A 21,532-nucleotide genomic window follows, 5' to 3' on the forward strand; every position below is an offset into this window, starting at 1 on the left:
GTGGACAGAACTCACACGAGGCAAAAGACAGGTTTGGGCAGAGAAACCTCAGGGAGAAGTTAAAAGGTTTATTGGGAAATGTTTTATAATAATTTCACCCAAATAAAATTAAAAAGTTTAAGGATTATAAGATTAGAGACGCTGGAGCTGCAGGTTCAAGCTAACATTGGTGTTCCATCTGCCGATATTGCATTGGTAAAATGAATTTGTCAGCTAGCAAAGCCCACTTTTCTATTTCCCTATTTACTTTTTCCTTGCTCTTGTTTATTTATCATCTATAACTATTTGTTGCTACTTTTTACTCTGCTAAAATGTGTGCGCAGCCAGAGCTCAAATAAGACTGGTGAGGTTAAAGCATATTCAGGTGCTAGAATGGTCCAGTCAAAGTCTGCACCTAAAGACAATTCAAACTCACAGATGGTCTCCATCCAGTCTGAGGTTGAGCTCAACAGACAAAATCATCTGTCTCTACACGCCCAAAGCTGTTACAGACATACAGTAGGAACTAGAGTTTAAAAAGCCTCGTTCTACACACTTTTTGACTTTTCAGACAGACTTTATTGTTAGTTTTCCAATTAAACTCTGCCTTTTGTTGCTCCATCACATAGAATCTTAATAAAACATTTAAAGTCTGTGGCTATAACGTAACAACAGATTAGGAACTTTGAGTAATGTATCACGGTGTCGACATCTTCTGCAACAGTTTCACCAGATTTGGAGCCGCCAGCTCCTGTTAAGGCACCTCCTCTGCTGTAGCTCTACATGTGGCTGGGAGTTTTTGTTTCAGCCGGAGCATCGTCTTTATCAAAGCTGCCCATGGTCATCTTATCCCCTCTTTCTTCAAGGCTTCCTCGTCCTCATGTCTCATATTTTTTAGCTGTTTTCTGTTTGGCCGATTCTTAACTGAATCAATCAGCTCTTTGTCCATTTCCTCTTCCTCTCTATCAGCCTCAGGTAACTTGCCAGGAGACAACTCAGGAAGTTGAAGGTAACTCTTTTCTCTCAGTCAGATAATGAACTAAATCTGCTCTCCTGAAGTCCTCCGGCTCAGTGACAGAAGCACCAGGTTCTCTCTGCCGCTCTTCACAAGCTTCGTCCACAAGGTCCAGGAGGTTTCAGAGCTACGACGAACTCAATTTGTTGTTCATGCTGAAAGAAAAAAAGGGGAAAATATTTTAATGGGCCGCTAACAAACATAACTGACATGTCAATGTTGCTTCTAAAATTTTTACAGTAAATTCTCATTTAGCAACAGAGCCTTTACAGTTAAAATTTCTAACTCATTTTTCCACATCCTTTAAATATTCAACTGATCATTCTTATTGTCAATCATACTAACTCACAGGTCTACAACCTTAGCCAATTTTCAATTACAAACTCCAGGATTTAAAGCTACAGGTTTTGGTTTCCTGGGGTAGCTAAAGTCTGTGGCTTTTAAGATTGACATATTCCATTTGCTTTTGTAGAGCTGCATAGCTAACAAGAGTATTTGAAAAAAAGACAACTTTGGATAAAAAAAAATATAATTTTTTTTGCAAAAGCAGAATATAATTTCTTTTGTTCCTGTGTGTATGCATGTTCTTGGTTAGTTTCCACTTGTTGGCTGCGCACTTCTAGTGTTTCTGTATCCGGTTAGCTTAGCAGTTAGCTTCGGTGTTAGCTGTTCATTTTTTTTTTTCACGCAATTCCCCTGAGGAACAGAAGACCATGTAAAGCGGTCTTGGGCATGGGCTGTTAATTAAAAAAGGGACTTGGGAAATCCAAAAAAAGGTAAAAAAAACAAAAAACTTTTGGAAGTCTTGGGGAACTTCTGGAAAATAGCCGACTCTACTTTTTATGCAAAAACACTTAAAATATATCTGAAAAGAGATATTTTAAAATATCTTTAAATTAAAACAGAAGTTTCCTATGCTGAAATCCTGACAGCTAAATGCCTTCCTGACTATAACCACAGTGATCCTAAGATGTTTTGTTGTTGCAATTCCAGTTTGCTGTCTTCCATAACTATATTTTTAAAATTATAACTATAACACATTACCAAGATATTTCAATAATTAATGTAAATATAGATCCTTGAAAAAATGGATTGGACAAAATGATCGATGCAAGGATGGATGTATAATAATAATGGCTCTATACATTAAATTGTAACTCATCTCCATACCGCCAGATCTATACTCCACCCACATCTAATATTTGAAAAATGTGCCTAAACAAGGCGGTGCCCGGTGGACCAGGGTACATGTTGGGGGGTGAATGCTGGAGTTTTGGTCTGGGATACTACAACAAGCAACATAAATGCTAAATAAACAAACTGAAAGCTAAGCTAATAAATCGCTAGCCAGAAAATCAAGAGAAAGATCACTATTCCAACTCAAGCAGGCTACGGAGACATGTACAAGGTGGACCCGACTTTATACCCTACAGAGCAGAGCTACTGCGTTTTCCTGGTTCACGGTAACCTGACTCCGCCAGCTGTATGTCGCTCCGCCTAGCTTCACTCACATACATCTGGGACATCGACCATAGAAAGTGATTTCTCCAACCAATTTTATTGTCTGGCCAATCAGGGCGCAGGGCTGGAGTTTCATAGATGTGACGTAGTGGAGATGCGACCATGACGTGAGACTGTTTTGATTTAGACAGCAATGGCGGCTCGCATCGAGGAAGCAAGCGTTAACATTGATGCTGCTATTTCTTCCGTGTTGTCCAATCTACCCAATATTGTTTCATTAAAAGAACCTCAGAGAACGCCTCTGAAGGCTTTCGTTGGTGGAAACCATGTTTTCGCCCTTCTCCCGACCGGATTTGGCAAGTTTTGTTTTCCGGGGCTCGTCCGCAGCGGACGTCTTGTCGGTTAGCGTGAACCATGTTAGGAGGCCTTTAGTCCTCAACGCGGTCGGCCCGGGATCGACTCCGACCCGCGGCGCTGGGTCGCTCTCACAGCATCACGGGTTGGCTTCGGTGTGAGTGGTTGAAATAGCATGTCGATCAAGATGACAGACAAGTGGCTTATCCAATCATATGCAAGGATTTTTGATAAGGCTCAGCCTTCAAAAAAGGCAATTCCTATGGAGGTGTCCCAGATGTATGTGAGTGAAGCTAGGCGGAGCGACATACAGCTGGCGGAGTCAGGTTAGGTTCATGGCGCAATAAAAACTTTGAATGGCCTACACTCGTTAAACCTGGGGAGGGTGCCACACAGAAGGCTTTAGACACAATGGCAGGGTTCCAACAAATAATGACCAGGACATGTAGACAGCACTATAAAACGTGCTTGTATACAGTTTATTATCAAAAAGAAGTCAATACTGGGTTGAGGTACTCTTTAAAGACGGGAAGGATGGATTGTCGGATACGGATAGTTGGATAGACAGACATATGGACAGATGAATGAACTGAAGATAAATGGATTAATTTTTACTTTGATGATGGACATTTTACCCGTAATCTCCCCAAAAAGAACAATAGGTTCAGATACTCACGGACGGATTTTTAGAATCCTCCAGCTATGGATCGGAAAGAAAAAGTTATTGAGGTTAAAACAGTCTTAACGCTGGGATTGATGCCTGATCAAACATTCGGCTGCAGACTTACCAACCACGCCTCTTAGACAGACTCTGCCTTGAGTGAGATTCCAACACCTGAGCTACACCGCTGGATTCCCTCATTTCTATGTAGACCTGAGGCAGAAACACAAGTTAATAAGGTTTAATTCAAGTGTTTAGTTGATTTCTTGTTGAATATTGTACTGCATTAAAAGTTTAGTTTTTCTGGTGTTTCATCTTACTAAAACCCCTGAAGCTAGATAAAATGCATGTTTTGAATATGTGACAACAGGATCAGGTAGACAAAGCAGCTGCAGCATGTTTGGGCGGACGTACTCGATCAGAAAGCACCAGGAAGTTGACAAAAGGAGCGATGCATTGAACCACTTCCAGAAGGCATGTGATGAAAGACAACCAGACTTCGGAGACACCCACACAGATGAGTCGCTCAGTGAGGGACTCGGGCTTGGAAATGTGCTGCAAAAAGAACAATGATTCGTAAAAAGAAATGAAAGACAAAGTTGGAGGAAGACTGGAATAAATAAGCAAAAACCTACAGCGTTGCTTAGTCTCATCACAGTCGTGTACAACTTGTCCTGTAAAAACAGGAGATGTTTCACGTCACACAGGATCAACAGCAGGCATATTGCAGCAGGAGCTTGTTTTGTATCTATTTTGATGACTGGGTTATTTTATAATCTTTGCAGAAGAACTTCAAAGAAAAATGTACAAACGTTTAGTTCTATAGAAAGTAGAAACGTTTGGCAAAACTCAAGTTTTCTTAAAATGTCGTTCTTCTCTTCAGGACTGAAACTAAACGCAGCGATCACAATTACAGCCTCTGTTCACAGACATCTAGAGCAGCGCTACACTAAGCCCCGGGTATTTGGTACCGGGTCGCTCAGAAAGGATAAATAACTTCCATTACTTCAGTTTTATATAATATCTGAACAATGTTTTACTTTGAAAAATCACCAGCTACTGTTAGTTACGTCCGTCTAGGCCTTAGTCTTGATGCATCGGACACATAAATCAACGCGTTGATGGCGTCAAACTGGGTGGCCAACCGTATCGCTAGGGATTGAAAACCGTTACGAATTGATCCAGTCTGACATTAAATGCATTTGCTGGGAACTTCTAGGGAGACAATGACGGCTACCCTAAAAGTATTAAGGATTAAACATGTTTCCGTCCAACTGCCATGCAAATTTTGAGCAAACTTCTAAAATGTTGCCAATAACAATAGGTGAATAAGGCATGTTTAAATCCGCTAGTTTGGTGCAAATTACCCAGGCTACGCAAAACATTATTTCGTTAGAAGTTGACGTTACGAAAATAAACAGGAAGTACAGATTGCAAACTAGCATGGACCACACATTTAAAAGAGAGAGGTTTCCAGGAATGTTTCGCTATCAGACAACTTGTAATTGTTCTGTCATTGATTGGCGATGTTACAAGCTGGGACTGCATGGGCAGTGCCTATTACTATGCACCTAATAAGGGTTTTCACTGTTAATACAACCCGAACCGTAGGGTCTACCCCCATAAAGTATATATCAAAACGTGCGCCTCGATGCCGTGAAGTGTTCTATTTGTACTTCACGCCATTTCAAGTTACCATGGTGACGTAAATAGCAAAAAAAACATGCCAAAAAGTCCAATACAATATTTCCAGCAAAAACCCATAGCTTGTCCTGTTCCCCTATCCGTTACGAAATAAACACAGAAAAAATTACATCTCTAGCATTTACGGTTCCAGAGAAACCAAGTGCCGCCATCCCTCACCCAATGCTCTTTAATGACCATTGTTAAGAAAATATCTTAGTCAAACAGAGTGGTGTCTGTCTCTCCCTGCTCCAGTGTAAGATAAACATGGAGTTTTATTGCCCCCGATGGGGTGGTCAGAAGGAGAGGGGGTCAGTCATCCTCCCCCTGAGCGAGCAGGAGGAGTTATAAAGTTGATAAAGAGGAATGTCTTGGTAAAACTTACTTCAGACAGACTTCGACCGCGCGGTGAAATCATCTTGATTGGTAATTTAAACTCTGTCTCCATATTTAATTTCTATGAATTAAATATGAATTTAAACTGTTCTACCTCTTGATTAATGTTTTCTCACTTGCTGCCAAATCTGGAACCGGGGTAAAATGGGTTTCAATAGACATGTAGCAGCAGGCCGGTAAACCTAATCTTTAACATGGTGCCGTGACCTTCGGATTTTGGCAGTAAGCAGAGGAACCGTTTGAAAATTGGACACGAAAAGAGGACTTTTCTGCAGCACCACAGGTCGACCGAAAAAAGTAAGGAAATTTTTCTCCATTGGCAAAATGTTAGATGTGTAGGCTAAATTAAGTGGTGCTGTGATTTAAGATATTCTCTTCTCAAACAATCAGAGGCTGAACAGTACAACTAGGTTTGAATGGAATTTGTGTTGAAACTGAGAAATGATTGAATGGGATTTATGTGTATGTCCATGTCAGAAAAACGTAAAATAAGGTAGAAACTTAAAAGAGAATAAAAGCCAAGAAGCCGTAAGTGGTGAGGCTGTCGTAAAATACAATAAAACAAAATAAAAAAGATATAACATAAAGGCAAACAATATGTCCGGGGATTGGCCACACGGAAACTAGCCTGTCAAACTAGTGATATTAGGGCTGAGGGGCTGCGCTACCTCTTGAGAAATAGGACACTCCAAAAGAAGCAGGGGATAGGAACTGCCGAGAATACATAACATCTAAAAGTTGAGGCTAAGAACAGTTAAGATCCTAAATAGTGAAGCTGTTATAGAAGAATAAGAGATTTTAAAGGGGCCCCAGGGGGACAATTTGGATTGTTCCCTAGCTCCAGAATGGGATTCTGGAGCACGACAGTTACACTAAGGAGGTATTAAAATAAGTGAAAAAGGGATACCGTTAATTAACCTGGAAGAAGGGTTCTTTTGCAGGACCCAAGGGGAGGTGCGTGACTGCGTTGTAAATTAGATAACGGTTGTTTAAAAAAAAACAACCAAAGAACTCTCTGAATGTTGGTTTAGTTGACTCCCAAGACACAAGCCTGGACCATAAATTAGATTTAATGAGTGAAGTGTCAGAAAAGCCCATATCGGCTGGAGGAAGGTTCTAGAAGGGTTAAACAGATGAGTTCTTAGAAAAAGGCCCACAGTTTAAGCAGTACAATAAAGTGAATGTTAAATAAAATAGAACAACTACATAAACTAAGAAAAACGGGATAAAATAGAAAAACAGAGAAAAACAGAGGGTAACTTAATGTAAACTAATTATATTAAAGACCCTGTTTAAATAGGATTCAAAGCCGTATATCTCGTGTTGGAGTTAACTGGTTTAGGGTTTAAACACTTGATACAATGAAAGGTGAACAAAATGGGGGTTTGCTTTTTCTCTCAGATTAAAAATAGGAACTTTTTCGCAGCACACAGAGTGGACATCTGAAATTGGAGCAGAGGTTACAGAGTTTAATGCAGTGGTGACATGCTGAGATGTTTTGTGTGCAAAACTGGTCTTTTTTTTTATCCAAAAAGCATGCAGACATTCTTACAGGATAAATGTACTTTGATTTCAAAACTGCATTAACTAATTTTTGATTTTACAGACAAGGTGATCCTCACCAGAGATTAAAGTATGTGTGCTTGCTGCATTTTTTTACAGGACAACCAGAGGCCCAGCGTCAGGAAAGAGAAATTGTGATAAAGTGTCTCATTAACTATTACATTTCTAAAATAGGTTTCCCATAGGATGGAGATGGAACAATGGAAGGTGGTAAGGATTAATGGGGATAATTCTAAACACAATTGGCTAAAATTCTGTGCAAAGTACAAATTGAAAATGGGGTCAAAAGCTTTGAAGTTTGTTTCTTGTGGGAGTGTTCAGTTAATTTCATTACAGGATACGATTCCATATGATTGAAAGGAGCTTTTTGGGACCGAAGTCAACTTCCGGAATTACAGGTAGCACACAACATGTGATATCTAAAAGATTGTCGTGTAAGTTTCAGGTTGTATTGGAGACATAAAATTAGGAGGGTCCAGGAATGGGAGGGGGAGTCCACCGACCCCCGACCTCGAAGGAGTGCGTGCTAAGGTCATCAACAGACAGATGTGGTGGGCCAGAGGTCAGGGGCCCATGGGGGGGGTCAGAAGGAGAGGGGGTCATTCATCCTCCCCCTGAGCGAGCAGGAGGAGTTATAAAGTTGATAAAAAGGAATGTCTTGGTAAAACTTACTTCAGACAGACTTCGACCACACGGTGAAATCATCTTGATTGGTAATGTAAACTCTGTCTCCATATTTAATTTCTATGCATTAAATATGCATTTAAACTGTTCTATCTCTTGATTAATGTTTTCTCACTTGCGGCGAAATCTGGAACCAGGGTAAAATGGGTTTCAATAGACATGTAGCAGCAGGCTGGTAAACCCAATCTTTAACACCATGTATACAGTTATCATCCGCCAAATGCATGTCCATATATGGCTGGGGTTTGGTCACCTGGTTAAGTTGTGGGACTGGCACTCCCAATGTTGCAGGATCAAAACCTGGTGTGGCAGGTTAAGTAGATTACTTTTTCACCCCCGTAGTATACATGTCAAAAAGTGCCTCTTCATCCAGTCAGGTGCTCTTTTTGTATAAGCTGCCATGTTGAGTTACCATGGCGACGTAATAAACAAGAACCATGCAAAATCTTATTATCTCCCTTTTTGAGGCACTTTCCAGTGGAGAATTTGGACCAAACTAACAGACTACCATCACCCGGTGATACTGAACACAAATATGTTAGCGGCTAACGGTTAGCATGTTGCTAACCGGAAGTAGCTCTAGGAAGGTCGTACAAACTTATGCTTGACAGAGTCTGTACTTCCTTTAGAGAGAAAGCTCCACAACAAATCTGGGCCATGTCGGATAAAGCATGTCTATTTTACGAGGTGTCAAACATTCATTTTTCACCCCCTTTTTGCCTCTGCTACATGCTGCAGAAATGCTCCAAAGACAAGAAAATCACACATTCCACTCAGTTAGGGTACGGTACGCACCACGAGACAGTCGCCTTGCTAAATTTCTACAGAAATTTTCTAGTTGTACTCATCATTGAGGTAATTCAGGACCTTGGCTTTGATTGACTTATCTTGTTGTGCATGCAGACGTGATTTTCTGCCTGTAAATCCCAGCTATCAAGTACGTCTCTCAATGCGGCTGCAATGTTTTCCCTTGTGTGGTTGTCCGGGAAGTAAGTGGTTTGAAGAGATTTAACTCTTCGTCAATGCACTGTTAGTCTCTGGTATTAGCTCTGCCGTACGGCTTGACCACAAGTCAATAGTTGATACATAAAAAAACTCCACTATTTTCAGCTCTGCTACTCTGCCTTTTTTGCATAGCTAGGCTAAAATATGTGCATGAGGGCATTGTGTACTGTGTATCCATTGTGCTTACCAAAGCATAAACCCTGGCCTGGTCACTACACTAATGGATATCATGTCTTTCGCTTTAAACTCTGCTATTACCAGAGTTATTTCGGTGTGCTGTTTTGAATTATGTTCATAAGGAGTAACGCTTTCAAACAGTTCAGTCAGCGATCCCTGTTGGCTGGTACTTATTTACCTGTAATCGAGGCACTAGTAGGTGGCATTCTAGCCATGCAAATATGGCTTCGTGGTGTTTTTGAAGTGTTGATAAAGGTTGGTCGTGTTTACTCGTGAGGGAGCAACAGTAGCAAGGCTGGTTCTGGACAATACCTGACGTAACCTAGTATCTTCTTTTTTATATCCAAAATGATTACATGACGTACTGCTCCTCTTTGGTACCAAAGTTTCCTCCGTCTCAGCTTCTGTCCAACACGAGACCTCTGTTCAACAGGTTAAGTATTAAGTCTTCTCCCTCCATGCTCTTTTGATCACGAGTCACCCCAGATGATGTGACCAGTCAAATTGAGGCCTTTGCAGATAGAAAATCTAATTTTCTCATACCGCAATATTATTTTAAAAGCAATTAACCGTTCAGCCCTAGTCAAAAGCAACCTAAAGTGAGTGCAGAAACTATTTGGCAAAATTATTTACGCTATTTTGAATTTTACCTTTTTCAAAAGAACTACTTCAAAATTAATAATAAAAAAAAAAAACAGCGATGGAAACATGGCTCTTGTGGCAATAAGAAAAAGTAAAACCATGGCGTAGACAGAACAGTTACGGAGTCATAAGCCATGTTTCCATCCAATTGTCATGCAAACTTTGAGCAAATTTTTTCGAAATGTCGCAAGACGCTAACAGTGGCCGTCATTGAACCCGTAGCGCGACGTAAGACTGCAGATTAGAGCCACGACCAAAGACTTCTCCACAATTTTGCTTCAGTCCTCATCTGTCGTCTGCGGCAGCTCAAAATTGCAGTGTATACTAGGAGTAAGCTTTTCCACTTGTCCTAAAATGTTTTTGTTGGTCACTTGACCTGCAAAATAATCTGATTTGGCCCACATTTGCATGCAGTGGAAACGGGGCTCATTAGGCTCAGTGTGAAGGATTCTGAGGCTTCAGCCAGTCCCTTTACCTCAGCGGCTCCTGGACGGACGTCCTCTAACACAAAGTGGACGCAGAAAGAGGAGCATCCTTCAGAAAAAACCCTTTTGAGGTGATTCTGGATGAAGGAGCAGCACGAATCCCAGCTTTTGAAATACACAAAGGCCTGTGGGTAATGGGAAAACAGAGGAGACTTTTTTTAAGCACAAAGTAAGGTTTAATAATCAAAACAGGAAGATGAAGCACCTTTTCAAAATAAATGTCTCTGTGGCGTAAACAGAAAACAGTGTCCTTTACCTCTTGATCAGGATTTGAATTAAATTCCAAAAAGCTTATTGGAAAAGCCAGCTTTAATTTGAATGTTCGATGATTTAAAAGCACAAAATTGTAATTGGGCTGCACCAAATTGATGTTTAGATTTACAATTTGATTATCTACATTCCATTAACTACACGAAAACAGTGAATAACAGCTGCACATTAATAAAGCTGCATGCAAAGCTAAACTGGATAATCTGAAGGATTTCCGATCATTCCTCACCCTTCTCTGCAGTGGCAGGAAAATCACGTTGAAGCGATGAAGGCTGTATTCTGTCATAAACTTATGGACTTCGCCTGGTTGCCAACTCTTATCACAGAAACCAGTCAGCATGATGGTAGAGAATTTGGAGGCCTGAGGGCGAGCTTTCTGGAGGGGACAAGATTAAAAGAACATTTTTTTAGGGGTGCACACTTTTTTCACAACAGTGACCACAGGTCTAGGTCTGTACAGGGGCTATATCAGTTGAAGGACCCGGTGTACGTGGGCTATCTTTAATTTATTTAATTCCCTTTTTTAAGCGAGTTTGAAGCTACCCAAGGGAAGCCTGTTCTTGGCTCATTGTGTAATACCAATAGCAGAAAACATTTTGCTATATTTTCATAGTTTACAATGTTTGACATAAAAGCAAGTTTTTAAAATAATTGATTTCTTTTTGTGAAATGAAAAGGAGGGAAAATGTTTTGATTAATCAGATTTAGTATAATAAAAAATAATAATTTAAGCCATATTGCTCAGTATGACCGGTGTCAGAGTCTGGTCCGCATTGCCGGCAGTAAGTCGGACTCGTTTCCGGTGAGAGTTGGACTCCGCCAAGGTTGCCCTTTGTCACCGATTCTGTTCATAACTTTTATGGACAGAATTTCTAGGCGCAGCCAAGGTGTTGAGGGGATCCGTTTTGGTGGCCTTAGGATTGCGTCTCTGCTATTCGCGGATGACGTGGTCCTATTGGCTTCATCAGGGCGTGATCTACAGCTCTCACTGGAGCGGTTCGCAGCCGAGTGCGAAGCGGCCGGGATGAAAATCAGTGCCTCCAAATCCGAGACCATGGTCTTCAAACGTTTTTAAAAAATTGATGATGCGCCTCATATATGATTAAAGTTGTGCTTACTGACCGATTTAAGGTGGTACAATTTGCTCAAAAATCTGTTAACCTGTGTATGACTTTGGTAAGCAATGAAGCTGCTCCGCTCAATTGATATTCGGAGCACTGTGGTACACTGTGTCACTAGCTGATCGGACATCTGAGCTGTCTACAAGACTGCCTGACTGTATGTCTAAACTAGAAGTGGATTCATGTAAGTCAGATAAAATTTGTATCTAATTTTTAAAGGCAGATTTAATCATTCTCTCCCTTTTATCTGCTCTTTCTTTCACTTTTTCTTTTTTTTCCTTCTTGTTCTTCCTTTCCTCTCCTACTTTCCCATTGTAGTGTCCATGTAATTTGAGATATTCCCCGCATGAATCATAATAAAACTATTCACATTCATAAATCAAGAGGACCACTGTGCCAAAAGCCGTACTGCTCCACTTGTGAAAGTAAAATCTGTTGAGCTCATTTTGGCATTAAGACAATACTTATTGCCACATTACCAGACAGGACACTGTTAAAAACAAAAAAAAGGATTCATGTAAGGCAGCCCGCGCCTGGAGTACGTGCTAACAACAATAAACCTAGTAAGTTATGTCAATATAAAAGTTATGTTAGAAACAGGGCAGTGTAGCCCAAGTTTTCCATCCCGCAGAGGTGGATAACTCTTCCACGTGCAGTGCACGTGAAAAGGTGGAGTAATATTACGCACTTGGGAAGAATATTTAGCACACGTTATAATCCGGTAAGGCATATATGTGGACAAAGACACACATATTACGTTAATTCACTGCGCACCTTTTGGCCTGAAGAATACGGTACCTGGTATGGCTTTAAAAGGACAGTGTTTTACTATTTAAATTAGTGCAGCTGCAGGTCACCCATTTGAGAGAGGTGTCCGATCTCCTGATCTCTTTGATAATTCAGGAAAATATGTTTTATTTCCCAATTCCCACAACAATTGGCAAGGCTGTATATTGCAGCACATTTTGAGGAAGTCTTAATATCATCAAAAACTTGGATTAAAATTGTAAGACTGACGTAAGATAAAAGCAGAAAAATGCAATCACCTCTATGTCGTCAACTCCCATCACCGTCAGGAAATCTAGGAGTCAAAAATAACCACATTCATTCAGTCGGTCCAACTTTAACTTGTTCTAAAGGTGTAGTAGAAAGTAGCTCTTGTTACCAGGGATGTCAAACCACGGTGCGTAAGTGGGAAAAATGTACGGTGGATTTGGCATGGTGATCCAAAATGGTGGGACAGTACCAACTGGAATGCCACCGTTGGCTTTTGGGATCCTTGCATCAGCGACAGCATCACGGGGGTCAGGCAGGGCCTGTTCAGGCAGACTAGGAGCTGCACAAACAAGGAGTTGGAGCAAGTTCATTAACTAGCACACTTGTGTAGAAAACGTGTTTCATTTCTACCGCAATTTGTTATCAAGTAGGAGAGCAGAGGAATGAAAGTCAGGAGAAACTAGAAAAAAATGAGAGGGAGGCAGGTGGGAAATTAGTTTTGAGATTCATACAACTCTATTGACAATGCCCTATACGATTAACCAGGGGCATTTTTAGGGTCTGGAAACATCGGGAGGATGTAACCTAGGCCCAACGTTTTTTTAATTTACATGAGACAGCTGGCTTGTTAATCAGTAATTTAAAATTAAAATGATACAGAACAGGTTGTACCACTTTCTTGTCTCTATTAGGTTTTAAAGTCAAACAAAACACTGGGAATTTTCTTTTTACACTAATTATATAGTAAACTTAAAGTATTATTAGTAGTAATTTTGCACCAATGTGAACCTATATAGAGAAAAAATAATATATTTTTTATCCTTTCTGTGCTGGGATGGAGGCTGCCATCTTGGCAACCAAATAATGCGCTAAAATCGTCCACAAAAGTGTCACTCAAATTGTCTCCATCAACCTTTTAGCCTGTATGTCACCTTTTAGTAAGAAACAAATAACACAAAAAAACAAAAAACAAAGATGGAACATTAACATGTAGCATTATTTACCTCATGAGTTGAAAAGGGTTTCAGGTGACTCACTCATAAATAATAAAAACATAAATTCTCATTAGGGCTGTCAAACGACTGAAAATTTTAATCGCGATTAATTGGAGAATGTCAATAGTTAACTCGATATTAATCGCAAGTTAATTGCATATTTTATCTGTTTTATTTCTGAAATTGTAAAAGCCTATTTGGACATTTTAATATGCAATTTTGTAATAAATTATTCTAGTAAAAAAAACATACTTAACATATTTTATTTTTTATTTTCAAGCACTTTTCGGAATTGGAGTGAAAACATCCTAGTGCCAAAAAATGCGGATTTAGTCAATAATGGCTAAATCACTAATCATAACGCCCTGATGTTTAAACAATTATTTTTTATTTTTAGAGACATCTAAATATGGCTCATGCAAATTTTATTCAAAAGATTTTTTAAACATAAACTTACCAGTAGATACTTTGTAGGACGTTTCTACATTTAACCTTCGTACATTGTGCTCACAGCCTCGTTTCAGGAAGCTGTACCAAACTCCGAGCCGATCCGCATCGTGATTCGACTCAAATTCAACATAAACCTGAAAGATTCACAGGTGCCAAGGGGAAAAAAAATAATGTGTTTAAAGTTTACTTTAAGGCGCAACCCATTAGGGCTTTATATTAGAAACCTCTGTAATGTTTATAAAGCTGGTAAATATGGTGACGATTACATGAGTCGCAACAAATGCCTATTCTCTTGTCTCTCTTTCTCATCTGTGCTTCCATCACTCTGTGACCATTAGCCTTTTGGGCAATGTCATTTGTGTCTGAGCATGTAAACTGCAAGTTCATAATACTTATAACATATCAGCCAAGGAAGATTGGGCTCCAAACATTGCTTTACAACATACTGCAATATATTAAGGATGCATAGTTCAGCCTCGATGCCTATAGGTCTTGGTGTGTGTTTGTACCTTGTTGAGTAGAGGCAGGTAGTTCCTTACACCCCCAATCTTTCTCAGAGCCTTCCTGAGGTTGCGGGCCTCACTTGGTGAGATATTCTGGATGTAGGTTAATTTTTCTCCCCAATTATTCCCCTTCTAAAACGAGAACAGTGAACGTTAAACAGCAGATACACAACAACCCTGCAACAGCCAGAGCGGATGGGTCCCACCTCATTTGTAGAGGCAGAAATTTTATATTATTTTGGGGGCAGGGGGGACTCAGGCTATAGGACAGCATTTTGCAAAGACAAGAAACTCCAAAAAAAACCCAATACTGATTAAACTAGTTTAGATCTAAAAATGTCCTCTTTTTTTTTCTAAATCACCTTTATAAAATGATTTATGAATAATGCATTGCCCAAATCCATGCTACACAAAACAAACTGTAACAACAAGACAGTTTTCAGGGGCCCACAACATGAACAAAGTGATTGAAGCTGTGTGTGAATCAAATGTCAAGAATTAACAGTTCTATGGACAAAAAAACACTACTTTAAAGTCTATACAGTCCCCGACAAAAGTCTTATCACTTCTCCATTTTGTAGAAACAACATCTTATAACCTGATTTTTAATTAATCCATTGGTTTTAGAAATGGCTCATATGAAAGTGCTGGTGAAGATTCTCAGTCATCCAGGTCAGAGTCATTCCAAAAAAAGTAAAAACAAAACATCTGGACTTGTTTTCCGTAGTTTGATGACGTTTCGCTTCCTATCCAGGAAGCTTCCTGGATCCTGTTATCCTAGATTACAGCCTCACCTGTGATCAATAATTGACCAGTCAATTAGTGGGTGTGTATAAAAAGAACCGCAGCACACCAGACCTCCACATCAACTGAAACTTGACCTCTGACAACATACCTAGGAGTCACCCTGAGACCAAAGCGTTGATTCTCAAAAGGCTGAAGACGCCTTCAATGTGTCTCAGCATCAAGTACAAAGATTAAGAAAATGTTTTTGACAAGCCCAGGTCCGGCAGAGCCCGCAAGCCAACTGCTTGGGAGGACAATGTGTTGGCTCGAGCATTTCCAGTGAGGCAAAGCTCCACCAGACCTGGTCACCTCAGGTAACCCGTGTCAACCAGCTTGTAGGATTCTGTCTCGAAATGGCCTCCATGGTAGAATTAGTGGGCAGGAACCAGCACTAAACAAAAGCCAATTAAAAAAAACTGTGTGGCATTTGCCAAGGCCCAGCCTGCTAAAATAATTGATGCTGGAAAAGTGTCAGAAGGTGTATTTCTCAGATGAATCTTCGGTTGAATTACATCACAGCTGCCGCAAGTATTGCAGGAAGCCTACTGGAGGGGTCAAATTTTGCAGCAGGATGGTGCTCCATCGCATACTTTCACATCAAAGATCCTCAAGGTAAAGAAGATCACAGTGCTCCAGGACTGGCCAGCCCAGTCAACAGACATGAACATCACTGAGGATGTCATGTGTAGAATGAAAGAGGAAGCATGGAAGACGAAACCAAAGAATCTTGCTGGAGGACATCAGAGTCTATCTTTATAATTGTTTTTCTATTTTTCTCACTCTACTGAGTTCTACTGTTCTTCATTTTGCATTGCTTGTCGTCATTGCGATTTTTAACTTTTTTTGTCCTCTCTCTTTTTCTTCATAGTAGGTACATCTGGTCTGACGTTGGGTTAGCTGTGACATCATCCAGGGAAGACCAGGGATCACCCGCTATTACCATCTAATGTAGAACAGATTACTAGATCAATGTGTGCTTCTGTGCTTTTTTGTCTCTCTTGTTGTGTCTCTGCTCTGTCTTCTGTAACCCCAGTCGGTCGAAGCAGAATGTAAACAGATTGTTTCAGCAGCTGTCAGAGTGGCTGGTCTCAGACTATCTTGGAGGTGAATATGCTGGATATGGAGGTCCTGGACTGGTGTGGTTACATACGGTCTGCGGTTGTGAGGCTGATTGGATGTACTGCCAAATTCTCTGAAACGTCTTTGGAGACGGCTTATGATAGAGAAATGAACATTCAATACACGAGCAACAGCTCTGGTTGACATTCCTGCTGTCAGCATGCCATTGCAACACCTGTGGCATTGTCCTGTGTGATAAAACTGAATCTTCCAGAGTGGCCTTTTGTTGTGGGCAGTCTAAGGCGCACCTGTGCACTAATCATGGTGTCTAATCAGCATCTTGATATGGCACACCTGTGAGGTGGGATGGATTATCTCAGCACAGAAGTGCCCCCTATCACAGATTTAGACTGGTTTGTGAACAATATTGGAGGGAAATGGTGATATTCTGTATGTGGAAAAACTTTTAAATCTTTGAGTTCATCTCAAAAAGTTCAACTTATATATTTTTTAAAAAAAAAGGCATTTTGAAGGTGTGGCGGCTTTGATGTTGTGGTGGTGCGCCATGATCAATTACATGTTGCAGAAACCTTGAGAGGAACATGATACGGTTTGAAAAGCCACCTGAACACACAACCTATGATCAGAACCCAGCAGCTTAAAACAAAGAACAACTTTTAAAGATTTTATTTGAACGTGTTTGAGCTATACTTACGAAAGACAGGAGCCTCATCAGTATTTTGTAGAACCCAAGCTGAAACAGAAACAGAGTATCCTAAGTAAATATTATAAGCTATGCTTCAATGCACAAAATTTTACGATTGTATTGACATGTATTCGGAATAAAAGAAAAAACCAAAAATTATCAGACTGTACTGTTTGTATGGGCACACAATCAGTTAATCCAAACATAATGTGTGTGTATTCGCACATGGTTTTATTCAGAATATAAACACTGAAATGCGGAGGTTTCAAATTTTCCTTAGAAACCAAACAAAAAAACAAAAAACACAGAAGAGGATGAACTTCCTTCTTTGCTGAACAAAGAAATAGCAAACTAAGCCGTATTATACGAGTTTGTTTGTTTTCCGAGCGCCTAGGCTAGGGTCCGTTCTTCGTACGTTGCTTAAAACATCCGAGATCAAATGACACATCCAAGATGATTTCCTCCGGCTAATCATGATCCGGCTAATTGGGTTCTTCCAACACACCTGTTGTTTACGATTAGTACGGCTGGATTGAGTTATCTGAGACAACTGCGCGTTAATGCGTTTGTTTAAAAGGGGAAATGTATCGATAGTAGAAACAATGATCAGCAGCGCTGCTATTGGCTGTTCAGCATGGCTAAAGAACGCCCACAGTTTTTCTCCCAAGCAGAACACGAGCTTTTAATGGAAGGTTATACCGAATTTGAGTCATTAATTAAAACACCTCAAAATCTGTTAAAGCCAGGAGAGAGGGCTGGCAAAAAGCAGCAGACAAATTAATGCGTAAATACTGTCCATGGTAGTTGTTTCTATCACTTTCTACAGTATTAATTTTTGCATTTAAATAATCTCATATTTACTTTGTTCTTTTATGTCAGAGCCTCCACGGGACCCACTAGAACATGGGGACAAGTAAAAGTGAAATACAAGAATATTCTACAAAATGGTAGCCTTTAATTATTATACTTTATTTTCAAAAGGCACTTGTTATGTCAAGAGATCCAAATTTCAGTGTCATTCCTTAGACACTAGAAGTAAAGGACACGTGCAAACTGGGAATTTTAACAAAAAAAATCTTTATCCATAAAAGATGAAAATTTTCCTTTTCCAAGTCATCCACAGTTCACACGGTAAAACTGTATTGCTCCATGTCTAGATAATCCATCCATAGTTTTTTCTAATACCATATACGGCTCGACAGGAAGCAAGCCTTTCAAAGTAAACTAAACTTCACAATAAAATGGCCCGAACAAATCTTCTTACTGAAAAGGATAAAAATAAAAAGCAAACCATCATACAAATAACTTAAATATTTTAGATTTATGGCTCTAACATCACTTTTTCCTCTTTAAAAGCCACTGTTAAATGATGTGTTTGTCTGTTTATAACAGCCACCAAGAAAATCTTACAACAATTACACTGTTGCGCTGCGCTAAAGGATCCTGTCTATTGCGCAATACGCGATTAATTAGAAAAACTCTGCAAATTATTCAGGTTGCAGTCGTAAAAATGGGCATGGCTACGGCAGACTTCCCTATCTCCTCCGCTTATAAAGCTGCGATTTAATATTGTTTACATGAAATAAGCCTGCTCTCGAGCAGGCTTAAGCTGGCGCACAAGTTGCTATGACAACAAGTGCAGGAAGTCTTTCGAAGAACCAAACGATCCAAGATCATGCCAAATCGTCAACAATGAAATCCTGCTAACTGAGTTAGCGATGTACGATGAACGGACCCCTGGACCAGCACTTGCTTCTATGGTTGAAACAGTACTGAAAAAATAACAATTTTGAGCTCTTTTAATGTTTTGAATACAAAGGTTGTATTGGGAGCCCCAACAAATTTTGCTTCCTGACGTATTTCCGCCACTCAACAGTGCGGAAATACTTCTTTTTTACGTCAGGCGCACTTGGATCAGTTTCCCCACGTTCCAGTAGCCAGACCGTCTGCACTGTTTCTGCCTCCCCCCTCCCCCCCTTTTCTGCTCTCCCTAATACCAAACAGTGGCCTTGCCGTGAGACAAAACAAAGACAGTAATATCCCAGACATTCATTATCTGCACAGTGAAATGCAAGAATTTGGCCTTGGCAATCAGCAGGACCAAGGAGCAGCCGCTCTCGTTTCTCCACTGTTCACATGTCCGACTTTAGTATATGACTTTAGCCATGACTTTAGTATAATTTTCCAATAACGTTGTATGATTTTTTTTTTTATGTATATGTCAGCAGCTCCCTCTGGTTGGATACAAAGTTTTTATGAAGTATTAACATGTCCAGCTGGCATATTAGTTATTATTTAGCCATTTTACGCTTTGTTTTTGCTCAATTTGCTGGTAAATAAAAGTCCTTTGTGTTTATTTTTGATAAAAGAGGAAGTCCAACACTGCACATGCAAAGCAGGGGATAAAACAAGGAAGCGGGTTACGACTATTAGCATCTCCCAGCGAAAAAATACAAAATGGTCCAAAGTCCAGTGATAAAAATGCTTAAAAAAAATATATCTTTCCAGATGGAAAAGACTGGAATGTCGCTGGGAATACAGTATGAATGTTGGTGTTCACTGAACCGGATGCTAAATCTGCAGAGGCTCAGATGTGACCAGACAGTTGATAGATGTGAGTAAATGTTCTGATATGAGGCTCTTAAAGTTGCTGTTGATCGGTGTATTGACTAACAGCTAGTCTTCATTCACACTAAGCTGCCGCTTTATTGCCTGGTACGTGAGCTTACCGGTGAATCATCTGTTGGCAATATGCAAGTCTGAAATTGTAGTTTAGACCCTTTGAGAAAGATGTCATCACAAGATGCAAGCTTTTTCTCCAGCGTTTCCTTCAGTGTTTTCGTATATTGTTTGAAAGCAACAACCTAAATGAAACACAGGAAATCAGGTCTTGGGTTATAGCCATGTATCAAAAGTGCTCAACTAATAAAAGATCAAATGCAAGCAGAAGCCTACCGCTTGTTTGTGAGGAATTACAAAAATGTCACAGGGGTTCTCGAATCCAAAAGACGGGAGAATCTTGACGATCTCATCCTCTGTGTAACAGCCATCAAAATACTCAGGAAGGTTGGATATTAGCAGCAGATGTTTCCACTTTGAAACCTGATAGATCAAAAACGAAGAGGATGAGTACATGAGCAGTCAATTTACTGTAAAACCATGTTGGTTAGGACACAGCTCGTGACACATCAATGACAGACGCCTCATATATGTACAGTCAGTCCACAGAGGCAACCATGAGGGTTTGTTTGTGAACATAAAGTTCCTCAGCTAAGAAAATGGACTGTTTTATGCTAGTTTTTGGGTAGGGTAACATCATCAGTGAAAAAAAACCCACTGGTCACATCAATTGTAATATGATGCTGTCTCCAAACATCAGAGATACATACAAATATGATTTTGGGAGATGGTTGACAACACCAACCACATCTTGGTAATGGGCCTCCCAACAGGAACTGTGTAATGGTAATGCTATTGTTGCCTTCTGTCTCACACCACCTGCACTGGGTTAAGGGAGCATCCTAGGTCAGAGCTGGCTGTCCAGGTAAGCTTATCTTATTTAGGTAACTTCTTGATTTTACAGGTTAGGGTATGACTTGTAAAAGCCAATTTAGCGTTCTCAAAATATGTTTAATTACAGTTCATTCAAGCCTTTATTACAATTTAATCATGTTAAGAGGGCAGATACGTTTTCACTGCACTGAGGAGACGTTTAGAGGCGTTGGTTTCAGACTTTCATTGTTTGCTGAGTCACGGTGCAGCTCACAGATCTGCCTTCTTGGTCAGTTAATAATAGGTCCCCATCAAAAAAAAAAAAAAAGATTGCACTCGCTAACAATTAATTTTCAGCAGCATTTTGCATTAAATGAATACAACATGAATACATATTTATTAAGATCCCTCTTTTGATTAGTAGTAATAAAAACAACATAAAAAGAAAAAAAAGGCTTACATCTGGGTGTGACATTAAATTTTTCCGAGCCACAGTCGCTGGAAAGGAGAGGCAAAGAAATGGCAAATTAAAGAACAAAAAAATTGCTGGAATGATCTGTAGGAACGTAAAATTTACATACCTAGATTCTTGAAAGAAAAAAGTCTTCCTATCATCTCCCCTGGAGTCCAATCATCTGACAAAACCTGTGGCGGCTGCCTTTTGCTCAGTTCTTTAGCTTTTGGTTCACCTTTGCCAGATGTGATCACAGAACCTTGGAAAGAAAAAAAGCAGTATATATATATATATATATATATATATATATATATATATATATATATATATATATATATATATATATATATATATATATATATATATATATATACACACATACATACATACATACATACATACATACATATATATATATATATATATATAAACCCCTATGGATTAGGAATGGGATGTCACTAAGCTCATATGTTAGTCAAGGCAGATGAGTAAATACTTTTGGCAAGATTGTGTGTGTGTATATATATATATATATATATATATATATATATATATACATAAATCATAAATACATACACACGCACACACACACATG

The 21,532-nt window shown here is 39.7% G+C and overlaps 1 protein-coding gene across 1 annotated transcript in view; it reads right to left on the minus strand.

Moving 5' to 3' along the window:
* Positions 1-535: 535 nt before the first annotated feature.
* LOC105935942 overlaps positions 536-21,532 on the minus strand; it is a 37,522-nt gene continuing 16,525 nt past the window's right edge. Inside the window, exons 10-25 of the mRNA XM_036146652.1 lie at positions 21,065-21,196; positions 20,944-20,981; positions 19,947-20,093; positions 19,721-19,855; positions 17,001-17,039; positions 14,447-14,572; positions 13,945-14,071; positions 12,662-12,832; positions 12,543-12,577; positions 10,605-10,751; positions 10,096-10,230; positions 4,106-4,144; positions 3,885-4,025; positions 3,598-3,683; positions 3,486-3,509; positions 536-1,149 (exon numbers count right to left, since the gene is read on the minus strand). Of these exons, the coding sequence (XP_036002545.1) occupies positions 1,122-1,149; positions 3,486-3,509; positions 3,598-3,683; positions 3,885-4,025; positions 4,106-4,144; positions 10,096-10,230; positions 10,605-10,751; positions 12,543-12,577; positions 12,662-12,832; positions 13,945-14,071; positions 14,447-14,572; positions 17,001-17,039; positions 19,721-19,855; positions 19,947-20,093; positions 20,944-20,981; positions 21,065-21,196 (1,550 nt within the window). The 3' untranslated portion in view covers positions 536-1,121. The remainder of the gene's footprint in view (positions 1,150-3,485; positions 3,510-3,597; positions 3,684-3,884; positions 4,026-4,105; positions 4,145-10,095; positions 10,231-10,604; positions 10,752-12,542; positions 12,578-12,661; positions 12,833-13,944; positions 14,072-14,446; positions 14,573-17,000; positions 17,040-19,720; positions 19,856-19,946; positions 20,094-20,943; positions 20,982-21,064; positions 21,197-21,532) is intronic.

Source organism: Fundulus heteroclitus, chromosome 14, assembly GCF_011125445.2.
Source record: "Fundulus heteroclitus isolate FHET01 chromosome 14, MU-UCD_Fhet_4.1, whole genome shotgun sequence".
In the NCBI taxonomy this organism is placed as follows: Eukaryota; Metazoa; Chordata; class Actinopteri; order Cyprinodontiformes; family Fundulidae; genus Fundulus; species Fundulus heteroclitus.